Source organism: Siniperca chuatsi, linkage group LG12, assembly GCF_020085105.1.
Source record: "Siniperca chuatsi isolate FFG_IHB_CAS linkage group LG12, ASM2008510v1, whole genome shotgun sequence".
In the NCBI taxonomy this organism is placed as follows: Eukaryota; Metazoa; Chordata; class Actinopteri; order Centrarchiformes; family Sinipercidae; genus Siniperca; species Siniperca chuatsi.
The window spans coordinates 488,955-503,724 of NC_058053.1; the positions used below are offsets into that span (position 1 = coordinate 488,955).

General features: G+C 38.8%; 1 protein-coding gene across 1 annotated transcript in view; it reads right to left on the reverse strand.

The window, feature by feature from the left end:
• Nucleotides 1–13,732, reverse strand: part of marco (macrophage receptor with collagenous structure) — a 30,473-nt gene extending 16,741 nt beyond the window's left edge. Inside the window, exons 1-3 of the mRNA XM_044217311.1 lie at nucleotides 13,502–13,732; nucleotides 1,954–2,052; nucleotides 1,576–1,742 (exon numbers count right to left, since the gene is read on the reverse strand). Coding sequence (XP_044073246.1) covers nucleotides 1,576–1,742; nucleotides 1,954–2,052; nucleotides 13,502–13,610 — 375 coding nt within the window. The 5' untranslated portion in view covers nucleotides 13,611–13,732. The remainder of the gene's footprint in view (nucleotides 1–1,575; nucleotides 1,743–1,953; nucleotides 2,053–13,501) is intronic.
• Between the last annotated feature and the right edge of the window lie 1,038 nt (nucleotides 13,733–14,770).

The following is a 14,770-nucleotide window of genomic DNA, read 5'->3' on the forward strand; positions in this document are numbered from 1 at the left end:
TGCACCCCGCTTTGACACGATTTGCATATCGTGCATCAGGGAATCGCAATCAAGTATGGCTGCACCCGGTCAAAGCATGGATTCCCCAGAGAACAAGCTGCAGCATTACAACCTTGCCCACAATCTCTCCTCGCGCTACCCCTCCCGTGCGGTCTACTGACAGTCGCACATGCTCTGCAGAAAAACACACAAAGAGTGAGTCTCTCTATGCCGTTGGTTTGTAAAAGCTTGTAAGTGCACCTTTCATTCAGTGCCACACACACACACACACAGAAAGAAAGTCAACAGTGCAGACATAAGGGGAGAGAGAAACAGAAAGAGACAGGCGGGGCAAGCTGGTGTGTATGTGCAGAGACCAGGGGTGTAGGTGTGTGCGTGTGTGTGGGAAGATAACTGAAGGGAAAAGCAAGGTGAGCAGATTAAAGTAGTTTGTGAGTAAACACTATAAAATAAGGTGGACAATTAAGTTGAATTAAAATGGTAACATAAGTTGTTACATTTGTTTGTTTCTAAGAGAAAATTATTGAATAAAATATTGAAATATTAATTAGAAGTTTTTGATATTTATTTTGGGTAAATTAATTGTTATATTAATCAAGTAATAAAAAATAATCTTTAGAATAATCGATAAATTAGTTGTTAGATTAATCGACTAATCGAATAAATAATCGTTAGATTAATCGATTAAAAAATGGTGCAGCCCTAGTGCTAAACATATATAAGTATAAGCAAATCAATAAAAATGATGTACAGAGCACAATTATAGCTGAATGATTACGGCGCAGGTCACATAACCACAACTTCGCCGATTTGATTCCAGCGTGGGGCCTTTGTGGCATGTCATGCCCCCTCTCTCTCCTCCTGTTTCCTGTCTGTCACTTCACTGTTAACTGTCCAATAAAGGCGAAAATACCAAAAAACATCTTGGGGAAAAAAGAAGAAAGTTACATAAATGATAACAAATATTCAAGGCAAACAGGCTTCTCCTCTAGAAACTCCATAAAGGATCTTCATATTTTCATAAAGGTAGAGTATTTTCCCTTAATCATCAATGTAAGTTTGAGTAAGAACAAAGAGTGTGATAGACCCTCAAGTAGGTAATGTTGAAGAAACTAGCAAGAGACAGCTAGATTTTGAAAGTATCCAACCAAACAAATCCCAACGCCTCCCCTTCAGCCCTCCTTCCAAAGCCACTCCTCCTAAAACCACACATTGTTGTTATTAGATTTCTGTTTGTGTACAGATTAAAGAAAGAAAATACAACATGTTAACTGGTGAGCTTCAGCGGTGTAGGCAGACATAGTTTTGAACTTTGGCCAAAGCCAGGCTTTCCTTCCAGTCTTTATGCTAAACAAGGCTAACTACATCCTGACTCCAACTCTGTTCTTAACGCACAGACATGAAATTGATATGGATCTTCTCATATCTCTCCTTAAATGTTGAAGTATTTATAATTATCTAATTTTTTATGGTAATTTAAAACCTAAACTGAATCTGAACTGAACAAAAACAAAACTGAACTGAAGCTATATACAATGTGTTCAGTAAAATGTTACATATAAACAACAGGAGGACCTGGCTCTTGAGGGCCCATAGGTGGCCCCTCAGGGTCTTGGTTTCTTGACTGTTGTTGTGGAGGAGAGTTTGGAGGTTGTCATCCCCCTGTTCTCTGCCCAGAGGAATATCATTGGACATCAGCTTCTCCAACCTGGGGTCAGACAGTGAAGACTCCAACGTGAAAACTAGGACAGAGAGGAAAAAATAACAAGCATGTTTCATCAGTAACTTCATTCACTTAACATTTACAATACATAATTATATCAGTTTGATGTGTAGTTTGTGAAATAAGTCCATAATACAAAGTGATAAAGAAATAATCTTGATTCTCTTCAATATATCACATTTAAAAATAAATATGTGATAACAAATAATACTATCTGTATGCAGTTGTACCTTTATAAATGAGAAAGGCATTAAGGGCGGTCTGCAAGATGAGGTAAACAACAACCACATAAAAACACCACTGTCTTCTGGGCCTCGCTGGCTTCAGATCTGAAACACAAAGAGGAAACTACATTTAAAACACCAGAATGTGATCAGTCTCCTGCAGCAAACTTACATCTTGGGAAAGTCATTTCAAGAGACGACAAGTAGCCCAGTTCATCCAGCCAATACAGCTTCAAGCTTGAAACATTTGGACAACCAGCGGAAAATGTCAGCCATCAATCATAATGAAAACCTGGGGGGAAATCGAGATGGGTTTCTTTTTGTTGGCAGAAAAGTCAAGAAACTGACACTAGACCAAACTGGTTATGACTGAGGGGTAAACTACTGTCCCCTCTAAAGGTTTCAGAGGTGCATGCGTGTGGATTTGAGTTTGGCAGGGACCTGCAGGTTAGAGGAATATGTAATATGCATTGAAGACATTTTGACATGTCACAATAGGAAAAGCACAAGTGTAAATAATAAAATGAATTACATTTAGCTGCTTCAAGGCAAGGCAAGTTTATGTGTATAGCTCATTTCAACAAGGCAATTCAAAGTGCTTTACATAAAACATAAAAGCAACATAGGTCAATATAAAAAGACATTTAAATACAATCACAAATAGTTAATAGAAAAGAAAAACAAGATAAAACAGAGTAAAAGTTACAGTGCAGTGTAAGAAATTAATCATTATTTGATTTAATAAAAAGCAGCCTTGATTTAAAAGAACTGAGAGTTTCAGTGGACTTCCAGTTTTCTGGGAGTTTGTTCCCGATACGTGGTGCACAAAAACTGAACGCTATCCATGTTTAGTTTTGACTCTGGGGACAGAAAGCAGACCTGTCCCAGACAACCTACAAAGCTCTTAATGGTCAGGTACCATCATATCATAAAGAGATCATAGTGCCCTATTACCCAGTTAGAACACATATCAGACTAGAATGCAGTATTACTTCCTAGAGTCTCCAAAAGTAGAATGGGAGCCATAGCCTTCAGTTATCAAGCTCCTCTCCTGTGGAATCAAATCCCAGTTTGGGTTTGGGAGGCATACACCATCTCCACATTTAAGATTAGACTTAAGACTTTCCTCTTTGATAATGGGCTGGGTCAGGTGAGTCCTGAACCATCCCTTAGTTATGCTGCTATAGGCCTAGACTGTCGGGAGACCGATGATGCATTGAGTTTATCCCATTAATGCATGTTACTAACTTGACATCTTCTCTCTCCTATAGTTTTGTGCTATCTCGTCTCTCTCCTTCTGTCACTTTCAGCTGGTATTTCTGCCTCCAGAGCTGCAGAGTCTGGATCTATGATTGCAAGGCACCTTCTGTTCCTGCTCGACAACTGCTACTACATTATAATTATTAGTCTTATTACTATTATTATTATCCCTATCATTATTATTACTATTATTATTTTATTAATATTACCACTACCATTACATTATTATTATTTTAAAATTCTATGTGGAATTTGCATTGTGCTACTGTATGCTCTCTTACTGCAGTGAATGTCATTGAAAACCTTAACAAGAGCAATCTCAGTGCTGTGGTTGAAAACCTGACTGGAAGACATCAAAACAGCTGTTTAATGGCAAGAAGTTGTTCAGCTGTTGAAAAACAGCTTTTTCAGTGATTTACTTAAAAACGGGAGGTTTGATATGGGTCTATAATTGTGCATTAGTGACGCATCTATATTGTTCTTTTTTAAAATTGGCTTGATGACTGCAGTTTTCATTGCCTGTGGGAAGACACCTGAGAGAAGAGACATGTTGACAATTTGTTGAAGATCTATGGCCATGCAATTAGAAACATTTTTTATTGAAGCCTTTTGGCAGAATATTAAGGCAGCAGGAGGAGGATTTCAGATGTTGTATAATGTCCTCCAGGTTTCTATGGTTGATTGGATCAAACTGAGTCATGCTGTTTGAATTGATTTCAACTGCACACAGGGACAACAAATATACTGTACCTGATATGGAGGCACTGTCTAATTTTCTGAATTTTGTCAGTGACGAAGTAGACAAATTCATTGCAGGCCTTGGTAGATAGAAGTTCATAGGCTACTGTCGACGGCTGTGTCCTACTAAGAACAGGGGTGGAAGAGGCGTTCTACCTGGATGATAATGCAGGCCTGCCAGTCGCATCACAAATCTCAGGGCTCTGGGCTCTGCCTATTACTCGTCCTCCCATTTCCCAGGGAAATTATTTACCCTTCGGCTTTGCACCAAGAGAGTTCCAGGGAGAACTACCACTTTTATATTACCCGGTATACAGCCTTCCTGTTTCTTGGTAGTCTTGTTGGTGCTAATTAGCTGTGTGTTAGCATGCTCTTGTCCACTGTTTTGAGTCCATGGTAAAGTGGTGTTGTTACCACATAGTCCATTCACTTCCATGTTCACTTCTAGCTGGTGGATTTTGGTTTCCAGCACTGCAATTTTCTGTAGACTGTGGAAGTTGTCCGAGAAGTTGTGGAGAAGAAAGGCATCTTGCTGCTATTTAGCTTTAGCTAAGTATACAATCACTGCAGTACAGGTTTGTGCGTTGGTAGGCCACACTCATATAGTACTGAGGTCATACTTACTTTATCTGCATAAATTACAGCCCCAATGAAAGTATCCAGGAGCCACTGCTCATAATTTCTAGCGGGAAAAAAAACAAGAGTATCAGCAAAAGAATGCAAGCAGAGGCGAGAGGAAGCAGAAAGGTGTCTGCACCGTAGAAAAGGTTTATTCTCAATTGAGAATGACTTCCGGATGGGAGCCGAAACGTCTTGATTCTGACAACAGTGTCCAGATGACTACGACTGAAACCTTTTCTACGATAGAACACTCCTGGACGAATGAGGGACTACACCAAAGGTGTCTGCACTGTAAGAAAGCAGAAAGTTTCAGGGTCCTATTATTGTGCATGCTGGCTCAATGTCATGGCTTACTGGGACACAAGAACAGAGCCATTGCTAATGTTATTAGTAACACCTGTGCTTTTATGACAAGTCAGAATGTTTCCTGTGAAAAAGGCCTATTTAGTTATACATTTGTAAGAGAATTTGCACCCACATAGACACAATGGTTTAAACAAAAGCTTAACAAAATATTCCAAAATTTCAATTCCTCAGGTGAGCACTGTGGGCTTGTGCTGGCATAATCTCTATAAATGGATATCTGCATATGAATGTAGAATCTGTAGGCAAGGGACAAGATTTTGGAATCAGAAGCGTTCTGGTTTCCATTTTTAGTCTGTTGGTTGCATGCAGGTAAACAGTCAGTGGAGAGCAAAAGAGGCGGAACGCATTGGCCGAAATGCAGTCTCGGAACCCATCGGCTATTGTCTGATAACGATTTAGCTTTTTATCAATCGCAGAACCCTAGATATTGGCCTTTTATTATCTTTTTTAAAATTTATCTGCATTCAAATCATTGTCAGACGATAGTAGATGGGTTCAGTGATTGCTAATTGGACTGTAAACAATGACCGGCGCACTGAAGAAGAAGTTTTGGCCCGGATATCCGTTATCTGCATGTCTGTTGGCTACACCGGAAGCCCTGAAATATTAGCTGTTGCCCCCAGAGGCTAAATCGACGTCAGATGATAGCCGATGGGTTTCCGAGATTGGTGCTGTCACCACTGGCTCATATTTTCTGGAGTTTCTTATATGCCTATTGATTCATTCATATATAACCTCTGACACAAATCAAACATAATGTGTTTTTAATGTTTCAGATTTATTTTGCCATGGCAGTGGTTGGAAAGATTAATTTAAATCAACTGTGGCACTGAACAGCAGAAATAACATTTAGAGTTCATACGATTTTATAGTATTACACATATTAAGTAATGTGTAATGTGTAAATATTTCATTACAGCCTAAATGACAGGATCTATTTTCAAATTGAAGACATTTACTTATATATTTACTTATGTATTATCTCATTATCTCTTATTTGTATTATCTCACCTATGCAGAGCTGTATTTTCTGTGCTCCTGCTTGTTAAAAACTCAACTAAAGTAGTCTTTACCTTTCATTTAATTTTAGGGGACATTTGCAGCAGAACTCTCATTTTATCTCTTAAAAAGCCTGCTCTGCCTGTCTAACAGGAAAGATGAAACATTGCTGCCATCTACTGGTCATGGCTGCCATTAATATATAACCAAAATGAGACCAGACAAGGTTGCCTTTTACAACTGACCTGAGAAATAGTACACATAACATTATTCCTACAATCTCTATTATTATCTACTTTAAAATATCATTAATTGCTTGTTTGCTCACAATGCAAATAATTAGCACGAAATACTTGTTTCTTTTGGGTGCTGTGTGAGAACATTTCCTGAAGTACATGTGCCCATTTTTATTTCCACAGCAGATTCTGTGCTTTTTTTCCTCATTAGCTTGATAGACAAGCTCTTTGTTTCGTGTTATTCAACCTGAAAATAACATAAGTAAATTATGAGGACACTGTCTTCTCCATATTGTCAGAGCCTGTCATTAAGGAAAGATTTGTGTCTACAACAGACCTACAGTATTTTATGGCAGACATTTTGACTTGTCAGAGCAGTAATAACACAGATGTAACTAAGAATAATATTATTCATTGCTCCGTTCCATTTCTTTGGCTATAATAAACCCACTGCACACTACCTGCCCAGCACCAAACAGCATAGTTAGCGACTAGCTGGTGAACATATAGCATTTAGCAGCTAAAGAGCCAGATGTTGTTTTTCTCAGGAGTTGGTTCAAATTACAGTTTTTCTCAAATGCTAAAACACATTTCACAAACGTTTCCTCCACGTTACCCAATGTCTAAACACAATACCCTTTTCTAAAGCTACATAAACACAACCACACCTTCTCACTTCAAAACTTAAGCTTTCACACCAAAAGAGCAGCTCGAAGCTTTCAAAAATGTAAACACTATACACATCATTACACACTACAGCAAAACAATTGAAAACACAATGCTCAATTTGTGAGAAGGTTCTTTGTTTCATAACTGCCAATGCATATTTTTAGAAACTTTACAGTAATGGATGTTCTTAGATCTCTGCAGAGGATTAGGCATTTAGATTTGTGAGTTTCATATGAATAGTATAAATCTATAGTAAATTCTGCATGTACACTACTGTAACACAACTCAATGCAAAAACAGAATCTATTGCACACAACAGTACTCTTGAAAACATGATCAGGGTGTGAAGTTTTTTATTTACTTTATTCACACCACAATCACTGTGCGGCATCATGTCGCTGAGCTGCATCAGGCCACATCACCTCATCCACATCGCAGGCTATATTGTCTCTTGCCAGGCACCGCGGGAAAAACGCCCTGGAATGGTGAATCCATCCTTGGAAGGCCTCCACTGGGATGTCAACACAGGCCAGCTCCATTGCCCTTAGGAGGTTCTCTCTAGTGTATGGTTGTCTGTCATAAACCTTCCATCTCCACGATGAGAAGAACTCCTCTATAGGGTTCAGGAAAGGGGAGTAGGGTGGCAGACAGACGTTTAAAAAGTGGTTCCTGTTGGTGGTGAACCACTCTCTGATTTGGCCAATGATGTTACGGCCTCTTTGCCTTCGTTTCTGCAGGTTGAAGCCAGCCTCATCCAGGAAGAGGTACTCATGAGGTCTGGCCATCGCATCCAACTGTAATATCCTCTGTGAAAATGTGAAAGTGCACAGGTGTTCAGAACAACAGTCAATCAGGTAGCACATTATTGTCCAGAAGTAATGTAGGCCACTGAGCAACACAGTATGTCCACTAACTGTACTGTGAACATGGATGTATACTTACTTGCACATACTCGTAACGTAGGTCTTTGTGTCGCGCAGAGTTGCGCTCAAAAGGAACCCTATAGACCTGTTTCATCCGCATCTTTTGGCACCGGAGAACTCAGTCTATTGTGGCCAAGCTGACATCATCAATGCTCTCAAAGTTGACATTATCGGCAATGACTTTGTCTCTGATCTCCCGGAGTCTGATGAGGTTGTTCTCACGAACCATATCCACAATGAGGGTTTCTTGAGCCGCTGTAAATATGGCAACCCTCCCACCTCTATGTGGCATTCTTTCAACTCTAAAGAAAGAAACATGTGTTGTCAATTGACATGTTTTACAATACAGTAACAACTGATTTGAAACCAATAGACTACTTTCACAGGCTTGTAAAATATTATTGTGACAAAGAAAGCAATAGAGTACAATACCTGTTGTGTTGTCTGAATGCCCTGATAATGGTGGCCACGGTGAACCTACTCAGGTTTGGACGGACTCGTAGTCCTGCTTCAGCCATTGTCATGCCATGGACAATGACATGGTCAATGACTGTTGCTCGCATCTCGTCTGTAATGATGGTGCGAGGTTGTCTTGCTCTCCCTCCTGGACCTTCTCCTCTCCCTTGTTGGCCTGCTTCTCTTCCTCCTCTGATTTGAACTCCTCTTCCTCGTTGGCCTGCTCCTCTTCCTCCTCTGATTTGAACTCCTCTTCCTCGTTGGCCTGCTGCTCTTCCTCCTCTGATTTGAACTCCTCTTCCTTGTTGGCCTGCTCCTCTTCTTCCATGGCCAGCTCTTCTCCCTCCTCTGACTCGAATTCCTCTTCCCCTGACTCTGCCTTCATCCATTGTGTTTGTTTGGAATCTTCAGCAAACTGTGCACTCTGAACTTGCTTTTATACATGTGGTCACAGCATTAGCAACAAGTGTCTTCAATTTTGAGTCGTTGTGTGTAATGAATGACGCCAGGTGTGTTCATTGTGTTCAAATATTGCTGACTGTGGCAAGCATTTTGCATCACATGAGCTTTCATTTGAGAATATGAGCAGAGTTCTTTTGCAACTTGTGTTTTAGCAAAGAAAAATGTGTTAAGATTTATGAGAACGGAGGATTGTGTTTTGTGAATTGTGTCTTCATGTGAAATGTGTTTATGATATTGGAAAATGATGGCTAGATTTAGTAAATGTGTTTAGACAACTGGTCATTTGGTTTAGAGGATTGGCTTTTGTGTTTTAGCATTTGAGAAAAACTGTAATACTAATGTTTCTCTGTATCTGCTGGATAGGTAACTGTTTGCTAATACAATGGCCATAACTACTTTACAAGCTGATCTGTCAGTGTTGTGTCTACAGCTTGTGTCTACAGAGAAAGGTTTGTTGACTGCTGTACTGCTGTAAGATCAGTTTGTCAAAGTATCTTTTCCAAAAACAACACTACTAAAAGCTGTGGATACGGGAGGAACAAAAAGAGAAATTTTCAGCATGCATTGCTGCCAAGGAACATTGACTGAAGAGATAAAGAACTCTGTGTTATCTTTCTTCTGCCTCTTTTGTTTTAATGCTGAGAATCTGGTTCCTGGTGGAGAGAAGAGCAGCTTTTTGTTGCTGCAAAGAGTCATCATAAATCCTATTGTTTATCATACCGTTTCATTTTTTTCATGTATTATCTGGTTGTAAGTTAAACAGCAGTAAGAATTTGAACTCACTTGGTAATTCATTGTTTCCTCTGTATGGATGGAAATGTTGTCAATAGTCAATTTCTTGATGTTGAAAGAAATTGGAAACCTTTTCTTACTTTGACAAGTAAAGTTAAGTTATCATGTTCTAGTTTATACCAACACACTTTATCCCAAGACAACATAGGCCTACAATACTTCATGTGTATTCTTGAGTTTTGGAAGCTTCATTGTTTTCAACATGTAAATTGCTGCCATTACTATCATACACTGAAGTGTTATTAACAACAAGCAGTTCGTCACTGTCAAAATACCAGAGAGCAGCAGTAGAAGCTCTGATTGTCCAGAGCCCTGCCAACACAAAGCAGCTTGCCAATCGGAGTTCCAGTTGCTGTTTTGCGGGATGGACTTGAATTAAGTTTTAGATGGCAACAATGAGAGCTAACAAATGGGAACTGTAAATATTAAAGCAGGAGCCAAATGAATTGTGAAGCGGAATATGACAGGCAGACAATTTTGCAAATGGAATGACAAATAGTCAAATCTACAAGCCTTTTAGAATTAATGTTGCCATTCCATTTTAAAAATTCAATTATTAATTGATCACTTAAAGACAGAATAGGGCAATACATTATTCAGTTGGCAAATGTAATGGTCTTTTTTTTTACTTAGAGATTAATAATGCATCTTTAAATGTAATTTCTTAACTCTTTTTCAAATTGGTCAATTTATTAATACATTATAACACTGTAAAACTGCCTGAACTGTATGAGAGGCTGGATGTCGAAAAATTTTCTAAATTTGGGGTGTTCTGGTGGCTGAGTGGTTAAGGTTTATACCATGCAGGTCATCGGGAAGTCCAGGAATTTTCCCAGTGGGCCGGTCTTGTGAGGGCCGGTCTTTTTTTCCCAATCCCTTCATTATACTGTATTGCCTAGTGTATCTTCACATATCCCTGTTCGACAGGAGGGTGGGAAAACATGTCTCTGACTCCTTGGCCATCAGCACCGGTTCCCCCCAAGGCTGTGTTCATTCCTCTCTACTCTTCTCCATGTACACCAACAGCTGCACCTCCAGCCAGCAGTTTGTCAAGCTCCTGAAGTTTGCAGATGACACCAACCTTATTGGGCTCATCTCTGATGGGGGTGAGTCTTCTACAGGTGGGAGATTGACCACCTGGTGACCTGGTGCAGTCAGAACAACTAAGACAGTGGAGATGGTTGTGGATTTCAGAAAGAGCCCAGCTCCACCCATCATCAACCTTACGCCACAAAAACAGTTGCTGTCCATATGCAGCTGGCCTCATCAACCAGGCCCGGGACCCTGCCATCCTTATGGTACAGTATACTACTGTAAACCTTTGCACATTTCCATGTATATTTTTTGCACATTGCACATCCATGCACAAACTGTAATTAGGAGTTCAAGTCCCGAAGGGGCTGTTGTCTGCCACTTTGGCTCAAATTCATCATTCTGTTTGTGAAAATGCAAAAAAGGATTTCACTGCTTTTGTCACATCTAGGACACATTTAACCCAGTGCAGATCAAAAGCTTTAAACTTCTAACGGTCTGTGTTGGCTTGAACCCCGGAATTGCCACACGCGGCTGTATTTATTATTATTATTTGTTGTCTGTCGCTTCGGCTCAAATTCCCATGAGCTGGAATGAACTAGAAACACGAAACTTGTCCCACTAGTTGGAAATGATGTGCATGTGCTTCCACAGAAATGAGCCCAATCGGCCACATGGTGGCGCTTTAATTAATGCCCAAAAATGCAATTTTGAACAGGCCACGCCCCTCACACCGTAAGTCCAAATGACTTGAAATTTCTCTCACAAGTCCAACTCAATGTGCTCTACAAAAACACCTCTGGAACATTAAAGTCCACTAGATTTTCCGCTGTTTTGATTTTTTTTTTAAATTTTTTTACATCTCCTCCTAAACCGTAGGTCCGATTGCTACCAAATTTTTGGTGGATCATCAACAGATCAAGCTTATCAAAAGTCGAATAAAGCTTGTTGATATCTTTATTAGTTGTGATATTTAGTTTTCAAGATATTGATCAATGAACTTCAAAAGGGGCGTGGCTCAGCACATAAATAGACCAAAGTCACAAAATCATCACAAAACTTACAGGATATGTCCACAGAAGTACCTGAAATATACCCTGAAAGTTCCCTTAAAATCGACTGCTAGGGGGTGCTACAAGGGCAAAAAATGTGTGTGGCATAACACGACTCAGACTATGAATCAGAAATTGTTTATTTTCTTCATTCTACTTGTGAAAATGCAAAAAAGGGAGATTTCACTGTTTTTGTCATGTCTAGGCCACATTTGACCAGGTCCAGATCAAAATCTTTAAACTTCTAATGGTCTGTGTCAACTTGAATCCCTGGAATTGCTGCTTGCGGCTATATTTTTAATATTTTATATTCTACATATTCTTTATTATTATTTTCATATAATATTTTTTAATGTTCTTTAATATCTTATTGTCAATTTTAAATTCAAAAAAGGAATGAGCAGGGAGCAGATGCTTTGTTATGCTTACATGCAATGTGCTGTGGACTAGCTAAATAAACTAACTAAAGAAAAAAATGTTTTTGTTAACCTTGGGGTTTAAATGCTAGAGTCCTGCTGCAGGCTTGACCATTTCCAAGGTTTAACTAGTCAGACACAGTGCCCAAATGTTTAGAGAAGCTTACACTAAATTGAAGTGTTTTAAAAAATGATCATCAACTTTGACTGGGTAAAAATAAACATGTAAATTTGATAATTTTCTTCTAGACTACTCATCCGTTCTTTTCACATTATAGCCTATAAGGTATGTAATATTTAATATCCAGTCCATCAATAAAAAATATTTGTTAAATACTTAACTCTACAGGAGAACATGGCTCTGAACAAGTAAGGGAAAGGAGGAGGACGGAGCAGGAACTAGCACAGATCCAATTAGAGTTGCACTACTGAATATTATTGTGTGACTGTGAAGTAGCACAATTCATCATTCATATGATCAGATTGGACTACTTCATTCTACTTATTGTTGCATTACAAGAAATAGAATAAATAACAAGTGTGTTGCATAATACACCACATATGTATTTGCCTATGTCAAGGTTGGACTATTCATTATGAATTAATGAATTTAATGAATACAATATTTGATCCTCATGTCAGACAGTCCAAATACTCTCTGTTTTATGCATTTTTAACAAACAGATAAACCTGAGTCAGACAGGGAAAGTTTTGAGAAAGTCTTTGTAGGGACCTCTATGGAGACAGGTATGTATAATGACAGGCCAGTGCCACTGAACAATAGAGTTTAAAAGTAATTGAAGCATAGATATGTTTTGTGCTCGTATGTGGCCTTTCTGATTGAATAGAACTAATTACTGGTCATCCGGAAATTTCAGATGCAGAGTCAGACAACATTTTGCTTTAGTTTCATTGTTTTACATATTAGCCTAACACAAATAATACAAATTAACAGATTGTGTTGTTTTGTAAATGAATGATTCGTTGATCGACAAACATGTTGTGTCAGTTTGAATTTGGTGTATCAAATTGGGGCCTGCTGCTTTTTGTTGCCAGTCCGCCCCTGATACCATATAACCACAACCACCCATTTAATTCCAGCCAGTGACCATTGTTGCATGTCATACCTTTCTTTCTCCTCGTATCCTATCTGTATCTACACTCACTATCTAGTAAAGACACAGTACTAAACATATACATTGAGAAATGAGGATAAAATAGAGATGTCCTCATTATTAGCCCACAGAGTGTTCAAGAAAATGTGCATAAGTCTCTGTGACCTTTAACCTCTTATATCAACAAACTTGTGCAATCATGTTTTCTTTAGTTAAGAAATATTTCTAAACATGAGAACATGTCTGAATTATTGTGTCCATTAAGCAACTTAAAGTCTCACAGGTTGGCTGGCCAGTGTTAACTGGAAGTTCTTAGAATTAAAACTGTAAATCTGGTTACCATGTATGTTTTCTCAGTCAAAGTCAAAATAGAAATTCAATCTATTTGCTTAGAAAGGTTTCATATTTTCTGCTTACCATCAGGCTGAAAACTGTAGAGATCACTCCTGCTGAATGACATGTCAAATAGCGGGTTGCTCTGGGTGTATGACATTTGTTCCTTCGTCTGGTCCACTGATGTCTCCATGCTCTCTAAAGTCCAGAGTCAACTTCACTTCCTACTTCAAGAACTCTTATAACACACAGTACTTTCATGTTGGGAAAACATTATTCTCCCCAGATTGCAACAGAACCTCCCCAGGAAATAACTCAAATGGACACAGATTGAAGTAGAGGAAGGAACTGTATCAGATTTGTAGCTGAGGTGACCAAAATTCAGCAGCAAAACATCACTGCAGTGCAGCTGGTAAGTAGAATGAGGAAGTTGCTACTCGAACTATGGATGCAAGAAGGCCTTGCAAAACAAAAGTATTTTTATATAAAGTTCAGTTCTTTTTTCACTGTTAGAATGAGTGGTGAAATTATTATGGACTATTTGTTATGTTTTTGCTTCACCATCATGTCCACTGGTTTAATTTGTGCTGAAACAATTAGACACACACATAATAATACACTGTTGGGGGCAAAAAAGAGTAAGCTGAGACTTAGTAAGTCACATACAAAATTAATTGTTAAATTGAGCATGTTCACGCACAATATAGAACAAAATACCAAACTGCTCAGTGTGGATCAGGTCTGTCAAGATACAGATCATACAGGAATGCCCCCATTTCAGCACACTTGTTTGAGGACTTGTTTTCAACATGTCCTCAAACATACAGGACAAAACTGATTTACTTCCAAAGTGGCCCATATAATCATTACAAAATCAATTTATAAAAGTGTTCTGATTTATGATTCATGGCTAAGTTTAGAGAACAAAAACTACTTGGTTATGGTTAGGTAAGAGGACGTCTGCTCACTGTGTCCTGGTGAAAAGGCACTGGCACAAGTCAATTTTCATCAGGAAATTCTCAACTTCACTAAAAAAGATATCAATAAAACCCATAAGAACAAGTTTTCCTCAGCTTTGTTTAGAAACAGACAAAAAAAAAATTAAAACTGATAAAACCAGAGGCCTTATAATCCTTAAGCAGGATTTGGAGTTAGCGAGGTAAGTTCAGGTTTAACCCTGGGTTTTCAGTCCTACGACGGTGGTTCACTTTTTATCGGGGTAGATCGCCATGGTGACTTATGCCGAACAGAGTGTTATGTTGAATATAACAGATCAATGCGTATAAAAGCACCACCTATGTTGGCTACTGACCAATCACTTCTCTTGGAACATGGCATCACCATTCATAGAAG